Raw genomic sequence first — 23,076 nt, forward strand, 5'->3', positions numbered from 1 at the left:
AATCATTTGATGTGCGAGAGGATTTTGATCGACCCCATTATGTTCAAACCCTTAAAAAGAGGTTAACTTATGGTTAAAGTCAGCTCCAGAGCCACAATGCAAAAAAAGGGCCACAATGCAAAAAAAGGGGTTAAAATATAAAGACAGCTCTAGAGATTCAATACACTACCATTCCTGAGCTGAACTTGTGATTGGCAGATACACACGTATGCCTCCCCAGATTGCCGCACCAGCCGCGTTCAGCTCTGGAACGGAAGTGAAATGTCTCTCCAGAGGTGACTTTAACTATGTGTTTACCCATTTGCAGAGATTACAAGCAATATTGCAATTGCACTTTATGTCCTTTCAAAAGGTCTGAATTATTAATGTATTACAATTTATTACAACATAAGAGATATCTTTATAAGATAAAGAGTTTTGTCAATTTCTTAAAGGGGAGGCAGAGAGAGAATAAACTCGGATAAATGTTACATAATTCTGCAATATGTGATATATATTGATACACATAGTGTAAGATTTATGCCTATGTTTACTTTCATTTTAAAAACAGACATGAATACAAAATAATGTAAATGATTTACAATAATACTAGTTACAAATAAACATGAAGTGCACATTGATGCCAAACCTTCTGAAATAATATATTCAAGTATTTTACTTATATTTACTTTGTACTTTGGGTATCCTTTGTTAAAGAGCATATCTAGGTAGACTTAAGAGTATGCATGTGTCTTGAGCACTCTAACGCCGCACTATATGTAACAATTTATCAAAAGGGTTTTTATTGCGGCTCTTTGCATATTACACATTGAAAGTAAACGCTTTAGCGCAATTTAATTTAAAACACGTTCCTTTTAACAGGATTATTGCAGCAATACAGAGATCACTCACTAGACAGCCTGTTTTGTTCTTTTTAGAACTCGTCAGTAGGAGATAGATTTCTGGTTGCTGCATTGGTAAAGCTATTTTCAGGGTTAAATCAAAATTCAATAAAATTATGGGGGAGATAAAAAACTGAGATTAAAATCCTCCATGTCTCAAAATTAAATCAATACAAATATTTCCATAGGAAATTAGCATATCTAGGCAAGATTCCCCATTGCTTTTCCCAAGAAATACTCCATATACAATGTTACCAATGCACTAGAGAATTCTGGGTAAGATATGCAAATTAGATATGCAAATTCAGGCTGTCTAGTGAGTGATTTCTGTATTGCTGCAATAATCCTGTTAAAAGGATTGCTGTGTTAAAACAGTATTTGAAACAAAAAAAATGAGAATTTGCATATCTAATTTGCATATCTTACCCAGAATTCTCTTGTGCATTGGTAACATTGTATATGGAGTATTTCTGGGGAAAAGCAAGCAGGGAATGTTGCCTAGATGTGCTAATTTCCTATGCAAATATTTGTATTGATTTAATTTTGAGACATGGAGGATTTTAATCTCAGTTTTTTATCCCCCCCATAATTTTAATGAATTTTGATTTAATCCTGAAAATAGCTTTACCAATGCAGCAACCAGAAATCTATCCCCTACTGACGAGTTCTAAAAAGAACGAAACAGACTGTCTAGTGAGTGATCGATCTCTGTATTGCTGCAATAATCCTGTTAAAAGGATCACTGTGTTAAAACAGTATTTGAAGCAAAAATCTTGAGAATTTGCATATCTAATTTGCATATCTTACCCAGAATTCTACTGTGCATTGGTAACATTGTATATGGAGTATTACTGGGGAAAAGCAAGCGGGGAATCTTGCCTAGATGTGCTAATTTCCTATGCAAATATTTGTATTGATTTTATATATAAATAAATATATATTTATAATTCTTGTTATTGGCTTACCCATGTGTTTCATGTCCCTTTATGAAGAAGCAATTAGTTTACAGTAGTGAATACCACATTTGTCTTTAAAGTTTCCCGTAATCATTATACTCACAGGCCACCTCCTTTCGCCGCAGGTTGTCATTCTCTTCCTGTGTTATTGCCATCAGCTGTTCCATCCTTATTCTGAAAGAGACAAGTCATGATTTCCATTTGTGTTCTTAGACACCTTACTGTGATAAGATGTTATAGACATGTGCATTTGGCTATATTGGGCCAATCCAAATGACAAAGATGGCAGCCAAAAGCCATATTTGGCAATTTTCGGAGCCAGATATATTCTTGTGAAAATACAACACACTAAGATCTGTGCAAATCCAGATCTTAGTCTGTTGCACTTTCACAAGACAAAATCCAGCTTGCCAAATGTTACTTGCAGCCGCCATCTTTGCATTCGGATTGGCCTAAAATAGCCGAATATACGTTTCTAATTCCTCATCAGCAGCTTTTTTCCTTAATGCCTCCACTTTAAAGGGACATTATACACTAGATTTATCTTTGCATAAATCTTTTGTAGATGATCCATTTATATAGCCCATACAGGTTTTTTTTTTTATTTGTTTGTTTTTAATTTATAGTTTTGCTTATTTTTAAAAAAACATTGTGCTGATTTTCAGACTCCTAGCCAAGCCCCAAAGTTTTAGAAGTATACTGATGTATACCTACTCTAGCTTGCTCCTGTTTGTGTAAAGGGTCTTTTCATATGCAGGGGAGGGGGGAGTGTCTGCTTTCACTGGGTGTCCCAGTCAACCTAATCAAAAGTGTTAAACTGGGAGCTTCTAAGCAAGTTTTTAAAAGGTTTTCTACTGGATTTTTAGATCAGCATCTGTGCCTATTATTCTTTATAGTAATGTTTATTATATGCAGTTATATGAAAATTAGTGTATACTATCCCTTTAACTACCAGGCAGCACTGATCTCAGGTGTGGTCATGGACTGTCTGCTATGGGTAAAAAAAAAAAGATATTAGAAGTGTTTTACATAATAGTCGCCATTTTGTTTTCCGTTCACACCAAAATGGCAACAGTCCTTTAACAAACAATACAAATACATATTGTTTAAAACAATACTTGTGAAAGTTGCAAATGGAGGTTTAATGAATCGATACCACATATGTTAATAAACCTCTAAAATGTCTCCCGTGGCCATTTCCGAGTGTTTAACATGGGAGGAAACGTTAAGGGCTAGATTACAAGTTGAGCACAAAATATAGTTTCCGCGAAAGCTCAACTTAGTAATACCAGCGCATGCAAATGTGCGCTGGTATTACAAGTGAGGAGCAATTTGTATTGCATGGAAGAGAGAGCGCTTCTATAGGCTCCAATGGGAGCCTCGTTCTGATGCCGTGACACACGGCATGAGAACTAGCACAGCAAAGTGGGTAAGGAGCGCAGCGATGGGCATCAAATATAAATACATATGTACATGATTATATACATATGCAGGGAGTGCAGAATTATTAGGCAAGTTGTATTTTTGAGGATTAATTTTATTATTGAACAACAACCATGTTCTCAATGAACCCAAAAAACTCATTAATATCAAAGCTGAATATTTTTGGAAGTAGTTTTTAGTTTGTTTTTAGTTTTAGCTATTTTAGGGGGATATCTGTGTGTGCAGGTGACTATTACTGTGCATAATTATTAGGCAACTTAACAAAAAACAAATATATACCCATTTCAATTATTTATTTTTACCAGTAAAACCAATATAACATCTCAACATTCACAAATATACATTTCTGACATTCAAAAACAAAACAAAAACAAATCAGTGACCAATATAGCCACCTTTCTTTGCAAGGACACTCAAAAGCCTGCCATCCATGGATTCTGTCAGTGTTTTGATCTGTTCAACATTGCGTGCAGCAGCAACCACAGCCTCCCGGACACTGTTCAGAGAGGTGTACTGTTTTCCCTCCTTGTAAATCTCACATTTGATGATGGACCACAGGTTCTCAATGGGGTTCAGATCAGGTGAACAAGGAGGCCATGTCATTAGATTTTCTTCTTTTATACCCTTTCTTGCCAGCCACGCTGTGGAGTACTTGGACGCGTGTGATGGAGCATTGTCCTGCATGAAAATCATGTTTTTCTTGAAGGATGCAGACTTCTTCCTGTACCACTGCTTGAAGAAGGTGTCTTCCAGAAACTGGCAGTTGGACTGGGAGTTGAGCTTGACTCCATCCTCAACCCGAAAAGGCCCCACAAGCTCATCTTTGATGATACCAGCCCAAACCAGTACTCCACCTCCACCTTGCTGGCGTCTGAGTCGGACTGGAGCTCTCTGCCCTTTACCAATCCAGCCACGGGCCCATCCATCTGGCCCATCAAGACTCACTCTCATTTCATCAGTCCATAAAACCTTAGAAAAATCAGTCTTGAGATATTTCTTGGCCCAGTCTTGACGTTTCAGCTTGTGTGTCTTGTTCAGTGGTGGTCGTCTTTCAGCCTTTCTTACCTTGGCCATGTCTCTGAGTATTGCACACCTTGTGCTTTTGGGCACTCCAGTGATGTTGCAGCTCTCAAATATGGCCAAACTGGTGGCAAGTGGCATCTTGGCAGCTGCACGCTTGACTTTTCTCAGTTCATGGGCAGTTATTTTGCGCCTTGGTTTTTCCACACGCTTCTTGCGACCCTGTTGACTATTTTGAATGAAACACTTGATTGTTCGATGATCAAGCTTCAGAAGCTTTGCAATTTTAAGAGTGCTGCATCCCTCTGCAAGATATCTCACTATTTTTGACTTTTCTGAGCCTGTCAAGTCCTTCTTTTGACCCATTTTGCCAAAGGAAAGGAAGTTGCCTAATAATTATGCACACCTGATATAGGGTGTTGATGTCATTAGACCACACCCCTTCTCATTACAGAGATGCACATCACCTAATATGCTTAATTGGTAGTAGGCTTTCGAGCCTATACAGCTTGGAGTAAGACAACATGCATAAAGAGGATGATGTAGTCAAAATACTAATTTGCCTAATAATTCTGCACTCCCTGTATATTTATATGTTAATGTGTGTATATACACATATTAACACATAAATATATAAGTATATAAGCATATATTTACAGGGAACACACAGTCCCCATAGAACACCATGTAAAGGTGTTTTCAAATGCATTATAATATTGGTGTCATATTGTAAAACAAAGTAAAGCGATAATAATTGCATCATAAATGTATTTGAATAGCTTGAGGTTATTGCAGTGTTTTCAAATGAACTGGAATTGATACAAAACTATAAACCCTACAAATATTCAGTGCATCAAACTTCTTAGGGGAATTCTAATGGATTACATACATGGGGGCTATAAGATATATATATATATATATATATATATATATATATATATATATATATATATATATATATATATACAGCATATAAAGAACTCACAGACAAATACAAACATGCACAAAGCTTATAAATCAGTTTAACCTTGGGTTTGTCACATACCTCTCATCCTCCAGGGATTTCAGAACAGAAGCACTTTGTTTCTGTCTGCAAAGTAAAGACTTTGGGTTAGCACTTTATATTTTAAGTTTACATTTAAAATCATGAGATTTAAAAAAAAAAAAATGAAGACTTCAAATGCAACTCACATTTGCTTTGATTAAAAAAAAACAGTTTGTGAAACTATCTTTCAGAAAAAAATGTTTTGATGCCGCATTGCAACTTGAAAATTGTGGAATTCAAACAGATTTGTACCAGCTCCCATCACAACCGTGTGTTGTGACTCATTCTCCGCTATAATCACTTTTATTATCTTAATTCCCTTTGTTCTCTTGGTATCTTTTGTGTAAAAAAACATAGCTATGTAAACTTGGCAGCACTACTGAGAGATAGCTGCTGATTGGTGGCTCTTGTCTTTGGCTCACCTGATGTGTTCAGCTAGCTCACACTAGTGCCTTGCTGCTCTTTCAACAAGATACCAAGAGAATGAAGCAAATGAAGAGAAGTAGATTGGAGTTGTTAAAAACGGCGTGCTTTGTCTGAATCCTGAAACAAAAATGTTGAGGCTCATGTCCCTTTAAAAACAGTTATAAAAATATAAAATAAAAATTGAGATCAACTTTTCAGTGCAGTGGGACACAACTGCAAAATGAGATACTTCACAGGGACAATAGAGTCATTATGAATTCAGCATGATCTGCCTAAGTGTAGGTTAATATTGTTATTATTATTATTTATTTCTAGAGCGCCAACAGATTCCACAGAGAAATAAACATACAAAAGGTAACATTTATAAGAGGTTATGAGTAGAGAGCCCTTTTGTTGTAGGTCATCTTACAAGAAGGCGATGTACAGGACAACTGGGCTGGTAAAGGGGTGCAAGGGGAGAAGAACTGGGGTAAAAAAAAGGGTTAGTGTAGACTGTATGCATCCCTGAACAGTAGGGTCTTTAAAGGGACACTAAACACATTTTATGCACCTCCCTCTAGTTATGGGCGCCGCCATATTGAAACCTAGGTTACACTGCAGGTATCAGAAGGAGAGTTACTGCACATGTGCAATCAGGTAAGTACTGGAACGTAGTGAAAGCTAGATTTAAACAGGGTGGCACCCATAACTAGAGGTAGGCGGGGAAACTTTAAATCTAGGGGAGCCTTGTTGTGCGAAAAATACAGACTACGGACCTATAACGCTCCCACGCCCATCCCCTTGTTCATGTTTGTGGGATCAATGAGACACTTTTTATCCTATCCAGCGAGACTACTTTACCAAAATAAAACAGACATGGAAATATTTTACACAACCCATATAACAATTGTGTTTTGCACGTGTTGCGGTTGTAATTATTGCTTTCCCTCATTGCTAGCTATTCATGTTTGATATTCAAGATATCATGGATTGGGGCTCTTAAAAGGGACATGAAACCCCCAAATTTTCTATCATGATTTAGGTAGAACAGACAATTCTAAACAACTTTCCAGTATACTTCTATTATCAAATTTGCTTCATTCTCTTGGTATTATTGGTTGAAGGAGCAGTAATGAACTAATGGTTTCTAACTGAACACATAGGTAAGGCAATGACAATCGGTATATATATATACAGCCACCAATCAGCAGCTAGAACCTAGGATCTTTATTGCTCTTGAGCTTACCTAGATAAACCTTTCAGCAAAGGATAACAAGAGAATGAAACAAATTAAATAATAGAAGTAAATTGGAAAGTGGTTTAAAATTGTATGTTCTGTGTAAATCATGAATGTCTAATTATGACTTTACTGTCCCTTTAACTATAGATGTTAAAGGCAGTAACACCCACCAACAAAATGCTGGAAAACAGGTAAAAAGTTTCCTAAATTCCAAACGTGATCTGGTCTTTACAAAGTGTAGCTGTTGATTCTAGAGCTTCAAGCTGACAGCTTTTTCTATGGGGCAGAGATCATTACTATATTGTATACCATTCATCTTTTGCATTATTCCTTTGCCATCACACACTGTAGAGTTTATACAAGTAGCTTATCACAGTAATTCTGACCTGTGGTTCTCCTCTAGCAGATTTTTGATGCGTTTGGAGATACCTTTCTCCATCTGCTTTAGCTGTTCCTGCAGCCGTTGTCTCTCGCTCTGCAGTTGGCGCTGATGCTCGTTCAGACCCCTCTCCATCCTGAACTGCTCCTGAACAAAAATATATCAAATGTGAGTCCGTTTGCCTTTTTATTTCCAATAGTAATTTATAACAGGGCTTGAAAAATCCCAGTGCTCACAAACATACTTAAGAACTTACATTCATTATATATTATGTTTAAATCTTAAAGGGACATAATACTCATATGCTAAATCACTTGAAACTGATGCAGTATAACTATAAAAAGCTGACAGGAAAATATCACCTGAGCATCTTTATGTAACAAAGGAAGATATTTTACCTCACAATCTTCTCAGCTCAGCAGAGTAAGTGCTGTGTAAAAAATTATACTCAGCTGCTGAAGAAATGAACTGCAGCCAATCAGCATCAACAGTGCTGAGGTCATGAACTCTTTTACTGTGATCACATGAGATTTGACTTAACGCTCATGAGATTTCATAGTAAACTTCCTTAAACTGAATAGGGAAATAACATGAGTGTTCACAAAGCTCACTCCCTTAGCTGTCCCGGGACAGACATACTGATTTGCTGCATGGGATGTGGCTACTGAATAACTTTTGAGGTAAAATATCTTTCTTTTTTACATAGAGATATTCAGGTGATATTTTTTTTTCTAGTCAGCTTTTCACAGCTATGCTGCATCACTTTCAAGTGTTTCAACATTTGGGTATCATGGCCCTTTAATCTAACACTGAAAATTGTGTGTGTGTGTGTGTATGGGAGTCCATCCTGCAGGATCTATGAAGGAGCTGTCTGTTACAACTGGTCAAAGCAAAGTATATAAGATAAAGAATGATCAAGATTTTTTTTAAGGGGTGTTTCACGGGGCTGCAATGCAATGTTTTGTTTTGCTTTGTTATTATAGCAGAGGAGATAAAATAAGCATACTATGGCCTAGATTTAGAGTTCGGCGGTAGCCGTCAAAACCAGCGTTAGAGGCTCCTAACGCTGGTTTTGGGCGCCCGCTGGTATTTGGAGTCAGTGATTAAAGGGTCTAACGCTCACTTTTCAGCCGCGACTTTTCCATACCGCAGATCCCCCTACGCCATTTGCGTAGCCTATCTTTTCAATGGGATCTTTCTAACGCTGGTATTTAGAGTCGTTTCTGCAGTGAGCGTTAGAGCTCTAACGACAAGATTCCAGCCGCCTGAAAATAGCAGGAGTTAAGAGCTTTCTGGCTAACGCCGGTTTATAAAGCTCTTAACTACTGTACCCTAAAGTACACTAACACCCATAAACTACCTATGTACCCCTAAACCGAGGTCCCCCCACATCGCCGCCACTCGATTAAAATTTTTAACCCCTAATCTGCCGACCGCCACCTACGTTATACTTATGTACCCCTAATCTGCTGCCCCTAACACCGCCGACCCCTATGTTATATTTATTAACCCCTAATCTGCCCCCCACAACGTCGCCGACACCTACCTACACTTATTAACCCCTAATCTGCCGAGCGGACCTGAGCGCTACTATAATAAAGTTATTAACCCCTAATCCGCCTCACTAACCCTATCATAAATAGTATTAACCCCTAATCTGCCCTCCCTAACATCGCCGACACCTACCTTCAATTATTAACCCCTAATCTGCCGACCGGAGCTCACCGCTATTCTAATAAATGTATTAACCCCTAAAGCTAAGTCTAACCCTAACACTAACACCCCCCTAAGTTAAATATAATTTTTATCTAACGAAATAAATTAACTCTTATTAAATAAATAATTCCTATTTAAAGCTAAATACTTACCTGTAAAATACATCCTAATATAGCTACAATATAAATTATAATTATATTATACCTATTTTAGGATTAATATTTATTTTACAGGCAACTTTGTAATTATTTTAACCAGGTACAATAGCTATTAAATAGTTAAGAACTATTTAATAGTTACCTAGTTAAAATAATTACAAATTTACCTGTAAAATAAATCCTAACCTAAGATATAATTAAACCTAACACTACCCTATCAATAAAATAATTAAATAAACTACCTACAATTACCTACAATTAACCTAACACTACACTATCAATAAATTAATTAAACACAATTGCTACAAATAAATAAAATTAAATAAACTATCTAAAGTACAAAAAATAAAAAAGAACTAAGTTACAGAAAATAATAAAATATTTACAAACATAAGAAAAATATTACAACAATTTTAAACTAATTACACCTACTCTAAGCCCCCTAATAAAATAACAAAGCCCCCCAAAATAAAAAATTCCCTACCCTATTCTAAAATACAAATATTACAAGCTCTTTTACCTTACCAGCCCTGAACAGGGCCCTTTGCGGGGCATGCCCCAAGAATTTCAGCTCTTTTGCCTGTAAAAAAAAACATACTATACCCCCCCCCCCAACATTACAACCCACCACCCACATACCCCTAATCTAACCCAAACCCCCCTTAAATAAACCTAACACTACCCCCCTGATGATCTTCCTACCTTGTCTTCACCATGCCAGGTTCACCGATCCGTCCTGGCTCCAAGATCTTCATCCAACCACAGCGGGGGCTAGACATCCACTGAAGAAGTCCAGAAGAGGGTCCAAAGTCTTCCTCCTATCCGGCAAGAAGAGGACATCCGGACCGGCAAACATCTTCTCCAAGCGGCATCTTCTATCTTCTTCCATCCGATGACGACCGGCTCCATCTTGAAGACCTCCAGCGCGGATCCATCCTCTTCTTCCGACGACTAGACGACGAATGACGGTTCCTTTAAGGGACGTCATCCAAGATGGCGTCCCTCGAATTCCGATTGGCTGATAGGATTCTATCAGCCAATCGGAATTAAGGTAGGAATTTTCTGATTGGCTGATGGAATCAGCCAATCAGAATATAGTTCAATCCGATTGGCTGATCCAATCAGCCAATCAGATTGAGCTCGCATTCTATTGGCTGATCGGAACAGCCAATAGAATGCGAGCTCAATCTGATTGGCTGATTGGATCAGCCAATCGGATTGAACTATATTCTGATTGGCTGATTCCATCAGCCAATCAGAAAATTCCTACCTTAATTCCGATTGGCTGATAGAATCCTATCAGCCAATCGGAATTCGAGGGACGCCATCTTGGATGACGTCCCTTAAAGGAACCGTCATTCGTCGTCTAGTCGTCGGAAGAAGAGGATGGATCCGCGCTGGAGGTCTTCAAGATGGAGCCGGTCGTCATCGGATGGAAGAAGATAGAAGATGCCGCTTGGAGAAGATGTTTGCCGGTCCGGATGTCCTCTTCTTGCCGGATAGGAGGAAGACTTTGGACCCTCTTCTGGACTTCTTCAGTGGATGTCTAGCCCCCGCTTTGGTTGGATGAAGATCTTGGAGCCAGGACGGATCGGTGAACCTGGCATGGTGAAGACAAGGTAGGAAGATCATCAGGGGGGTAGTGTTAGGTTTATTTAAGGGGGGTTTGGGTTAGATTAGGGGTATGTGGGTGGTGGGTTGTAATGTTGGGGGGGGGGGTATAGTATGTTTTTTTTTACAGGCAAAAGAGCTGAAATTCTTGGGGCATGCCCCGCAAAGGGCCCTGTTCAGGGCTGGTAAGGTAAAAGAGCTTGTAATATTTGTATTTTAGAATAGGGTAGGGAATTTTTTATTTTGGGGGGCTTTGTTATTTTATTAGGGGGCTTAGAGTAGGTGTAATTAGTTTAAAATTGTTGTAATATTTTTCTTATGTTTGTAAATATTTTATTATTTTCTGTAACTTAGTTCTTTTTTATTTTTTGTACTTTAGATAGTTTATTTAATTTTATTTATTTGTAGCAATTGTGTTTAATTAATTTATTGATAGTGTAGTGTTAGGTTAATTGTAGGTAATTGTAGGTAGTTTATTTAATTATTTTATTGATAGGGTAGTGTTAGGTTTAATTATAACTTAGGTTAGGATTTATTTTACAGGTAAATTTGTAATTATTTTAACTAGGTAACTATTAAATAGTTCTTAACTATTTAATAGCTATTGTACCTGGTTAAAATAATTACAAAGTTGCCTGTAAAATAAATATTAATCCTAAAATAGGTATAATATAATTATAATTTATATTGTAGCTATATTAGGATGTATTTTACAGGTAAGTATTTAGCTTTAAATAGGAATTATTTATTTAATAAGAGTTAATTTATTTCGTTAGATAAAAATTATATTTAACTTAGGGGGGTGTTAGTGTTAGGGTTAGACTTAGCTTTAGGGGTTAATACATTTATTAGAATAGCGGTGAGCTCCGGTCGGCAGATTAGGGGTTAATAATTGAAGGTAGGTGTCGGCGATGTTAGGGAGGGCAGATTAGGGGTTAATACTATTTATGATAGGGTTAGTGAGGCGGATTAGGGGTTAATAACTTTATTATAGTAGCGCTCAGGTCCGCTCGGCAGATTAGGGGTTAATAAGTGTAGGTAGGTGTCGGCGACGTTGTGGGGGGCAGATTAGGGGTTAATAAATATAACATAGGGGTCGGCGATGTTAGGGCAGCAGATGAGGGGTACATAGGGATAACGTAGGTGGCGGCGGTTTACGGAGCGGCAGATTAGGGGTTAAAAGTGTAATGCAGGGGTCAGCGATAGCGGGGGCGGCAGATTAGGGGTTAATAAGTGTAAGGTTAGGGGTGTTTAGACTCGGGGTACATGTTAGGGTGTTAGGTGCAGACTTAGGAGGTGTTTCCCCATAGGAAACAATGGGGCTGCGTTAGGAGCTGAACGCTGCTTTTTTGCAGGTGTTAGGTTTTTTTTCAGCTCAAACAGCCCCATTGTTTCCTATGGGAGAATCGTGCACGAGCACGTTTTTGATGCCGGCCGCGTCCGTAAGCAACTCTGGTATCGAGAGTTGCATTTGCGGTAAAAATGCTCTACGCTCCTTTTTTGGAGCCTAACGCAGCATTTGTTTGAACTCTCGATACCAGAGTTAAATTTATGGTGCGGCCAGAAAAAAACCCGCGGAGCGTTAACAGCCCTTTTACCGCCGAACTCTAAATCTAGGCCTATGTATTTATTTATGCTTCTAAATACCCATAATAATAACGGAAATAACATAACATTTAAGGCTTCAAAATAATGCAAACTTTGCTTTAAAGGGATAGTCAAGTCCAAAATAAACTTTCATGATTCAGATACGGCATGTAACTTTCCAATTTACTTTTATCACCAAGTTTGCTTTGTTCTCTTGGTATTCTTAGTTGAAAACTAAACCTAGGTAGGCTCATATGGTAATTTCATAGACCTTGAAGACCGCCTCTTATCTGAATGCATTTGACAGTTTTTAACCACTAAAGTTTATGTGTGTCATAGATAACATTGAGCTCACTCACGTGAAGTTACCTAGGAGTCAGCACTGATTGGCTAAAATGCAAGTCTGTTAAAATAACTAAAATAAGGGGGCAGTTTGCAGAGGCTTAGATACAAGGTAATCACAGAGGTAAAAAGTGTATTATTATAACTGTGTTGGTTATGCAAAACTGGGGAAAGGGCAATAACAAAAATTATGCTTACCTGATAATTTCCTTTTCTTCTGATGGAAAGAGTCCACAGCTGCATTCATTATTTTTGGGAAATAAGAACCTGGCCACCAGGAGGAGGCAAAGACAACCCAGCCAAAGGCTTAAATACTCCTCCCACTCCCCTCATCCCCCAGTCATTCTGCAGTGGAACAAGAAACAGTAGAAGAAATATCAGGGTGAAAGGTGCCAGAAGAATATAAAGACGCCCCACATAGAATTACGGGTGGGGAGCTGTGGACTCCATCAGAAGAAAAGGAAATTATCAGGTAAGCATAATTTATGTTTTTCTTCTTAAATGGAAAGAGTCCACAGCTGCGTTCATTACTTTTGGGAAAACAATACCCAAGCTATAGAGGACACTGAATGCCAAGACGGGAGGGTACAATAGGCTGCCCATACTGAAGGCACTAGGCCTGAACCTCTACCCAATAAAAAAAAAAACATTTCGTCCAAAGCTGAGAAAATGTTAAGAGGAAAAGCCCCAGTGACACTGACTCGCAGTTAGTCCAGAAGCCAAACTAGAGACCGCAAAAGGACTCGACTGAGCCAACAGTCCTCCAGGAGACACCATCGTCCAACACACAGTCCCCCACCGCTCATCTCCACAAATGAAGGAGACACCAGCCGAAACCTCCAAGGGGACAAGGCAAAGGAGAACCAAGGAAACCGAAAGGTCCCCTAATACAAAAAGGAACACCTCCACGAGTGAGCCCAGCTCACAGAGACCCAAAGAGGCCCAAATAGGGAAAGGAGGCTTTGCCTATACCAAGCGAAACACGGGATAAGATCGGGCACAGAGACAGAACAGACTTGTCCCCAATATCCTGTAATCACGGATGCAACAGAAGAGGCAAAGTCCTCCCAGTGTCTGGCCATAGAATACCAAGGTATGCGACCATGAAAAAAGTGTGTAATACAACCAGGTGAAAAACCCCAAGTTTGAGAACACAGAGTCCACAACAGGACGACACAGAGGATACTTGCAAGGAAGAAGAAGCAGTCAAGCAAGAAACAGACCGCAAAGCAACCCCCTTACAGAGGGCACGTTCCAGGCAACCTAAGTCACCGGACCTACACACAGGTCCCTGAAAAGGGGAACACAAAAACCTCAATCGAGGCCCTCCGAGAAGGAAAGTATACTCTCAGAACCCGAAGGAAGAGTAAACCCTCTTCTATCAATGGAGCAAGTTGAAAGGAAAATCTATACCCTAGCAGACTAAGCTAAGGATAGACTCAACAAGCTCACACATCCAGAGGAGACTGCCTGAACGCAGGTCCTTAGACTGCTCGGCCATCCTGACCTGCAGACCCACACTCAGCTGGACCAACCCAGCCTCCGGGATCCAAGACAAGGAAACAAAAGAATCCTGAAACAGATACAGGAACGAGCTTAAGGATAGCCAGCCATCCCCACAGAGCACAAGTACAACTTGAATCTGAAACAGACAACAAGGCCATAGATCTAAGGATCTATCAAAATAAAGGGCCAAAAAAGCCTGCTTGGAGCCAGCAAGACTCCAGGAGGAACCAATCCCACCTTTCCACCTCCCATCCAGGAGAAGCCCCAAGCAAGGACTCAATCTCCATAGGGAGGAGAATATCCCCTAAAGAAAAGGGATGATGCCGGAAGGGCAACAACTGTCTTCAAGGCCCAAATGCACCGGCTAATGGGAAGTGAAATTCCCAACACAGATGTCCTAGAAAAGGACCCCCTACAAGTAGCTTGCCAAGCAGAGGCACAGCCAACCCAGGGAATCCACGGAAACACTGGCAAGCTGACCAGGGGAATGCAACCCTAAGGTGCACCAGAAATTGGACATCTAGCGCCAGCAGTTGGGTATGAACCAACTATCCTTGAGGCTCAAGCCACAAGGATAACCAACAGATGACATGAGCCACTCTGTGGCAAAGAGTAAAAAATACCCCAAAAACCTGGCCAACCATGACCAGGTGAGGTAGATGGAGAAAGGACATAGCCCAAGTTCCCACTACCGTGGAACACCCCGACCAGCCCTGAGATCCAAGCTTCCAAAACCACCCAAGACTGGGTCAGTAAAAAGGCCAAGCAGAGCATCAGCAACCGGAAGTCTCAGGGAGAAAACACAGGTCCGGGCACCTAATAGTTCAGGCAAATCTTACCCTAGAACTAAACACCCCAACTGGCCAAAAAGTCAGACACAAGGATATGGATGCTTATCCAGAGAATCCGGATAGCTAGAAGAACTCAAAAGCTCCGACCAAAGGGAGGAACCACCCCTAGCTAAAGTCCAACGCTCCAAGAAGCAAGGCTAGAAGTCGTATGAAGATACTTCTCAGAGCCTCAGGACAACCAAGGGATACCTCAAGGTCCAAAAAATCCTACTAGCAGGACTAGTCTCCCTAACACCTCCGCACAAGCAGAGGACACAAGGAAGAGAAGGCACTAAGCCCAGCTCCGGAAAACCCAGAGCCAAACAAAAGTCCCCGCAGGGAACAACCATCACCCGGAAGCACAGATCCATAAAAGGAGATCCACTCACCCAGATGCAATGGAAGAAGACCCAAAGGCCTCTTATAACTCAGTCAAAAGTAAGAGCTGCAACTAGATATACTAGAAACAGCTACGCGTACACCTGCAAGGTGTCAATAGCTGCAACAGGTTTTAAACTGCAACCTTCCGCATGCTAGACAGCCATGCTGTAAAAGCTGTTGGATCAAGCCCAAAAGGACGCATCCAGAGGCCTAAAAATGAAGGCCAAAACGCTCAATATAGGTAAGGGGCGTTAAGCCCTCCCACCCTCCAAGACATGGGGGAGGAAACTCTAAGTTCTGATGAAATCAGATGTCAGATAGAGTGACGCAGCAGAAAAACTCCCCTGCCCGGTCATCTATGACTGAAGGCTATAAGGACTGAAGCAATCCTTCCCACCTCACGGACCCACAGGTCCTCTCGAATGCTTAGTTGAACATGAAAAACAATGATAACCTGAACACCCTGCGCTTCTACCGAACCAGCCGAGTAGAACAGCACCACGTGTCTGAACTGCCGCAAAACCGAACGAACCCAACAGGACCAGCCTGCACCTAGGGTCCCAACCGGCAAGCTGCGTAAATTCTCCCTCGTAGGGGAAAAAACAGAAAACAGACATTTGTAACAGAGGACTAACATGTCCAACAACTTCCGAAGAAGTAATAAAAAGAGTATCAATCCCAGAAGGTTCCTGAAGGAAACAAAAACAAATAAAAGAAATCCCATCGGATATAAATAAACTATAAGGCAACCCGGAGGTTAACACCCAAAAGACACAGGCCTACCCGCAGGACCAGCCAAACGGATCCCTATCTCACAAAACTGGGAAAGATCTCAACAAATGACAATCAGGAGATTACTTCATTCCCACTTGTCTAATGAGGTGCACCATTCGAATTATCAGACTGAAATTCCCCATATCTGGTAATGATAGGGTCATTCAATAACTGAAAAACATGTCTGAGCAACACATGAAGGCGCACAATCCTGTAACAGAAGGCACAACACTCAGGGACAGATACCCCCACGGGGAACTGTAGAGGCCCTCCCCAAAGCAGAAGGCCCGGGACAATAGGGCACGAGCACATTCTCAAAGAAACGTCTGGAAACACGCCACCCCGCATGGAGGAACCATAAACTGGGTTACCCGCATGTGCAGAAGTATGATTTGGTAGGGAACTCGCCTCTCGGAGGACAGGACCCCCAGAGGCGGATGGCTCAGCAGTCTCTTGATTTCCCGAGCCCGAGGAACCAGGCGCTCTGAAATGGCATACGGAACGAGGCCACTCCGGATTCATCACCGGACACAGAATCTAAATCTGAAATCAAAATAGTCTCAGTATCAGAATCCTCTGTAACTGAATGTGAAATTAACACAGTCTCAGCATCAGAATACTCCATAGCTGGATAGAGGATATTTAAATATGGACTAAAGCAGTGAAAACTAAAACGGCACCTGACACCTCCAATGGCTGGGGCACTCACCACCTCCTATGGCCAGACCCCTGCGGACTAGAAAATTTCCTTTGCCATGCAGTCAGGAATGCGGAAATGGAACAACGGAATGTAGCCACACCCGAACACAAGGTGAACCGTACAGTCCAAACAAGCGCGCTCAACCAAAAGGCTGCATTACTTCCAAAGGCCTCAATGTTCCAACTACGAGCCCAGTAAACATCGCACATAAGCAGGTTGAATCACATAACAAACATGATTATAAAAACCACCCCTGTTCAATAACCCCCCCAGGAGATATTAACCCTCGATTCCAAGATACTAAAAGAGACTCACTGAGACCCTTATGTATAGTTTGACCCGCAAGGTGGTAGCCTCTCGGGAAACATTCACATTACATTGCAAATAAAGTAATATTAAACGATCTTACTGGAATCTACGCTATAGAACAGGAACACAGCCTTTCAAGTGTGACGGATAGTAGCATCGCCTCCGCCATGGACTTGAGAGAAGAAAGCAGGCAGCGGAGCGAAGTTCGACAACGCTGATTGCTTGAGGAGCTGTTATCATGAGTCGGGATGGTTTTGCAGAAAGACTCTTCCTGCATCTCCGGACTCTAACGTTCATCCAAGCCCTCACTGAGAGACTGACAGGACTACTTAAAACTCCTGTACCATGCCGAAGAGTACTACCCTCCATAAGAGACAAAAATGAAAAAGTGATAATCTATCTTTTTAAATAACAAAAATTCTGCTGTTGACTGTCCCTTAAAAGATTAATTAAAGAGATATACTATGCTTGCATAAAAAATGATATAATGAGAAATAAGAGAGTTTTTGCAAACATTATATGAATTCCTTATAAATGGAAGAAAAAGGGGTCCTGAGAGGAGAAATATTTTCTTCAGACTGACCTTGTTAAATATTGTTTGGAGGTGAGTAGTCTGAAGTGTGCATTGAGCATAAGTTTAAATTATACACACAATATAGATTAGGGAAAAGAAGAAATGCTCTTATAGCACATAAATAATAAGTTTAAAATGAAAATTTAACTTTTAAATAAAATGACAGCTTAAACAATGATATCTAATATATTCTGGATGCGTGCCAGAAAAAGAGATTTAAAAACACAACTCCGTTGAGAGAGACTTATTGCACATTTTATGAAAAGTTACAATGTTGCTTAATACTTTGTGAATACAAAGAAATAATAACGTGGGTTTAGGAGGAGTGAGATTATACCATTTTAATGAACAGCTCTAATTGGGACCAATGCCCGGTATCCCCTGTATTGGGGTAGAGTAACAGTTCGATTTCAAGTTATTAACAACCTCCCATCCTTCCCACCATTCAGTAGCAACAGTTAACTAGTAAGTCTTTAAGTTTTTAAAGTTTTGGTTAAAATTAGAACAGGTGCCCCTGACCCGGTCGCGTTTCACTTTATGCTTCTTCAGAGGGGTGATTGTCCCTTTAAAGATTAATTAATGAGATATACTATGCTTGCATAAAAAAATGATATGAGTTTTTGAAAACATTATATTAATTTCTTTGTTCCTAATCAGCTTTACATGCATGTTTAGCCCCTCCCACCCCCATGTAAGCACTTCTTAACATACACAATTCAGCCAATCAAATGCTGCATAGCCGGCTACCCCAGAGAGATAAGGCGGAGCTTCAGAAGCTTCATACCAGCTGCACTTCAGTCAGAGTGTGACTTATCATTCACTGGCATCACGTTTCTGAAGCAAAGGTACAGATGCACACCCCGTTTTCTCTTCGTAGGGCGGATGGTATAGCATCTGATTTGCTGTACTATCTGACCACCCACACTTAAGAAATAAAATAGCAGCAGAGTATAAGAACAGTAGTGGGTAGGTTAACAAGCACCCACTGTGGTGTTACATTTAATTATGAAGACAGAAGCAAAAACATGTATTGTTAAAGGGACATAATACTCATATGCTAAATCACTTGAAACTGATGCAGTATAACTGTAAAAAGCTGACAGGAAAATATCACCTGAGCATCTCTATGTAAAAAAGGAAGATATTTTACCTCACAATTTCCTCAGCTCAGCAGAGTAAGTTCTGTGTAAAAAGTTATACTTCACCTGCTCCCAGCTGCAGGTAAAAAAAAAATAAAAAAATGAAGAAATGAACAGCAGCCAATCAGCATCAGCAGTGCTGAGGTCATGAACTCTGACTGTGATCTCATGAGATTTGACTTAACTCTCATGAGATTTCATAGTAAGTTTCCTTTACCTGATTGGTGAAATAATATGAGAGTTCACGAGGCTCATCCCCTAAGCTGTCCTAGGACAGACATACTAAAATGCTGAGGAACTTTTGAGGTAAAATATCTTTCTTTTTTACATAGAGATGTTCAGGAGATATTTTCTAGTCAGCTTTTTACAGCTATGCTGCATCACTTTCAAGTGTTTAAACATTTGGGTATTATGGCCCTTTAAGCAAAAAAGTCTACTATCCCTTTAAAGATAGGGGTTCTAACAAATTTTACCATTAAAGGGACAGTGTACCCTAAATTGTTCTCCCCTAGAGTTTGTTCCCAATTATCTATTTTCCCTTCTGGAGTGTATTAAATTGTTTACAAATATCTAATCACTTTTATTTTGACATGTGAAATAGCTGATTTTTCTTGCGGTGACCCTATCTATACTGAACGTTTCTATACTTTAGTATAGGCTATAAAAAAAAGCAGTGTAAACATAGCCAGCCGAAGAAATTACACTCCAATTGGGGTTTAGCAGATATAAGTAATACAATGTTAATTTGTAATTGCTCTCTCTAAGGGGCCTATTTATGAAAGGCCTGTCGGACACGATCCTCGCTGAATGAGGAGAGCAATACGCTCTCTGCATTCAGCAGTGCACCAGCAGCTCTTGTGAACTGCTGGTGCAATGCCGCCCCCTGCAGATTCCCGGCCAATCGGCCGCTAGCAGGGGGTGTCAATCAACCCGATCGTATTCGATCGGGTTCAATTGCGGCGATGTCTGTCCGCCTCCTGAAGGCTCGCCAGAAACACAGGGCTTCAAGCTCCATACAGAGCTTGATAGATATGCCCCTAAATATTATGTTTGGGATACAGACAGATATAATATAAAGACACATATGTGTGTACAGAAAGTGATAAAATAAGGAAATCTGATTTTCTGCCAGATCAACCCATTTGAATTTAGTTTCAAAGAATAAAACTATTTCATACACAAAAATAAACATAAATATACTATTTCTCATAACTTTATATTCTGCAGCTGGTATAACAAGTAATTGGAAACACATTATGGGAAAAACGATTTTACAGTATACTGTCCCTTTAAGCTCCATTAGGTAGTGGTACTGGTGTGGGTCATTATAATCTTCTACTTACTCATGCATTTCTATTTAAATGCCTTTTTTTTACAAACTACCTTTCATCTTGTTTTGGATACAGTTCAGGATATGCAAACAATGCACTACCTTGCAAATATATAGTACTGCAGAATCTGTTGGCGCTCTACAAATACCTGATAATAACCTGATAATAATATAGTATTAACACCTTTGAGTTTTGGGAGTGCAACAGACTGACTTGGGTGCAGAACGTCTACTATTACCACCATAGAACAGCCACTGTTCAACACTCTTCCATACTCCCGTCTTCCCAAATGAGACCCTAGCTGTATGATAGTGCCCCAGGCCCCCAGGACTTTGATCCACGTACCTCTTTCACAGTCTGTAGGATCTCGTCCTTCTGGGAATTATTCTGTATAAGCATCTGAGCATGTTCTCTTTGTTCCAAGTTTAACAGTCGCTCAAATTCTAGTTTCTCCAGCATTTTCTGGTTCTAGAGATAGAGAAAAATGTATAATTTAATACATATATTCAAGAAACCATTATTCTTTCCCCAGGCAAAAGAAGTTATTGTCTGAATAGAATACCGACCAAAAGCCAGACCTTTTCAAATGGGCAGAGGAGTACAGGTGGGCACAGAAAGGTGTTCTTAGGTGAGAACATGGGAGGGCTCTCAGGTGAGTGTGCTGGAGGGATCACAATTAATGGGAAATAGATGGATAAGTGGTCTTAGGAGATATCTTTAGTGAAGGGGCTGGATAATGCCAAGGTAATGCAAGAGGGAACCCAGGTGATGGAGGTTCAGGGATCAACAGGAAATGGATCTGAAATTATCCCATATGTGTGATCTGGAAAGATCCCTTATGACACGGCTTGATGCATCCCAAGTGAACAGTCTGAAGAATGCCCAGATTATGGTGCTATAGGGATGATAAGTAATGAATATGGAGGGTTCCCGTACGGGGGTCTGGAAAGATACCGTAAGAGAGGGGTTAGGGGATAATTACAACTGAGGGGGCCAAAGAATGCCCCAGTAATGAGGCTGAAGAAAATCCAGGTAAGAGGACTGGAGGGTCCTCCGGTACCTTGGTAAGGGGCAAGACCATGTATGAGTAAGGGACAGGGGGACGCAAAGATAAGGGGTTGGAGGTTGCCAGAACTATTTACAAGAGACTTAGAGGTATCTAAAATTGGATGGATCCTAGATATTGGGTTCACAGTTAAGGGTATTGGTATCCAGATGGTGGTACTATAGAGATACGAGATAAAAGAGTTAACATTTGCTCAGTTAAAGTGAGAGAGAATGATATCTTCAGATGATGGAACCTATAGTTATCAAGTAAGTCTGAGATAAATAGCTCACAGGATTCCACACATGTTTAACCATTGTGCATATGTGGTACTCACCTTTCTCTTTTCATAGTCTGAGAATTTTTTCTGAAACCAAAAAAACAAAACAGTTTTTTTTCTATATTATAACAAAATAAAAACTTCACACAACCAATTGTATCCCCTCATGCTCAAGGGGACAGTATGATATTAAAGGGACATTAAAGTTGTTGTTTGTTTATGTTGTACAGAGGGGATTCTTGGTTTTTACTTTATGATAAGAAGATGTAAATGTAATGCTAGTGGGGCAAGTCACTGTCTACCAATAGAGCTTTGTGAGTTGTCCTCCTCAGATATTCTTTCCAGGGATGCACATCTAAATGTTCTGTCCTATGAGTGCTAGAATGTTTTAGCTGTTAATGTCCCTTTAAAGGGACACTGAACCCAAAAAAAATAATTATTTGTGATTCAGATAGAGCAGCAATTTTAAGCAACTTTGTAATTTACTCCTATTATCAATTTTTCTTCGTTCTCTTGCTATCTTTATTTGAAAAAGAAGGCATCTAAGCTATTTTTTGTTCAGAACTCTGGACAGCACTTGTTGATTGGGTGGTTAACTTAATCCACCAATCAGCAAGAACAACCCAAAAATGGGCAGGCATCTAAACTTAAATTTTTGCTTTTCAAATAACGATACCAAGAGAATGAAGAATTTGATAATAGGAGTCAATTAGAAAGTTGCTTAAAATTGCCTGCTCTATCTGAATCACGAACGAAAACATTTGGGTTCAGTGTCCCTTTAAGATATCATCAGTGTTGTACTTTGGGTAGCAAAGATCACATTGGCTGCGAACAATGAATTTCCCTTTTACCCTCTACTACTGCTGTCTAATAGTCAAATAAAATGTTGATCAGAATCCATATTATATTTTGTCAAAGAGGCAGGCTGGTTAAAGGAATATTCAACTCAAAACTTAAAGGGACAGTGTATTTCAAGTTTAAGCTTTGTATAAGTTTATGGCATGAATATAAGCATTTTCACACCTGCCACTCTGTATCCTCTTTATATGGCATCGATACCGTCCCATCCACACAGTCTGGCCTGTCTCCTTCGTTGTTCTCCAGTACATTGAGTAGATACTGGGAGGGAGCACAGTATTCAATGCCAAGCTCTAGTGAGAAGACATAAGATGGGGAAACAGTATATAGTTGTTGTATCTGTCATGGTGAGAAAAATATGTGTGTTATAACAATAGGTGCTGCTAGCGATACAGTATAATAATGGCTTTAGAATTGAAAACTTACCTGCCCCATTGTATACAGCCCCCCACAACCAATCAGAGATGTTGTCACATTTACAGCACATCACTGGCCAAAGAATATCTTTGGTCTATAACATACAGTCCTTAAAGGGCTAAACATTTGAAAAATAAAGTTGAAATTGA

At 39.9% G+C, this 23,076-nt stretch overlaps 1 protein-coding gene across 1 annotated transcript in view; it reads right to left on the reverse strand.

The window, feature by feature from the left end:
* LRSAM1 (leucine rich repeat and sterile alpha motif containing 1) overlaps positions 1 to 23,076 on the reverse strand; it is a 93,675-nt gene that overhangs the window by 38,809 nt on the left and 31,790 nt on the right. Inside the window, 6 exon segments of the mRNA XM_053695849.1 lie at positions 1,941 to 2,011; positions 5,346 to 5,390; positions 7,377 to 7,516; positions 20,673 to 20,795; positions 21,710 to 21,739; positions 22,676 to 22,803. Coding sequence (XP_053551824.1) covers positions 1,941 to 2,011; positions 5,346 to 5,390; positions 7,377 to 7,516; positions 20,673 to 20,795; positions 21,710 to 21,739; positions 22,676 to 22,803 — 537 coding nt within the window.

The sequence above is a fragment of the Bombina bombina genome, chromosome 12 (genome assembly GCF_027579735.1).
Source record: "Bombina bombina isolate aBomBom1 chromosome 12, aBomBom1.pri, whole genome shotgun sequence".
In the NCBI taxonomy this organism is placed as follows: domain Eukaryota; kingdom Metazoa; phylum Chordata; class Amphibia; order Anura; family Bombinatoridae; genus Bombina; species Bombina bombina.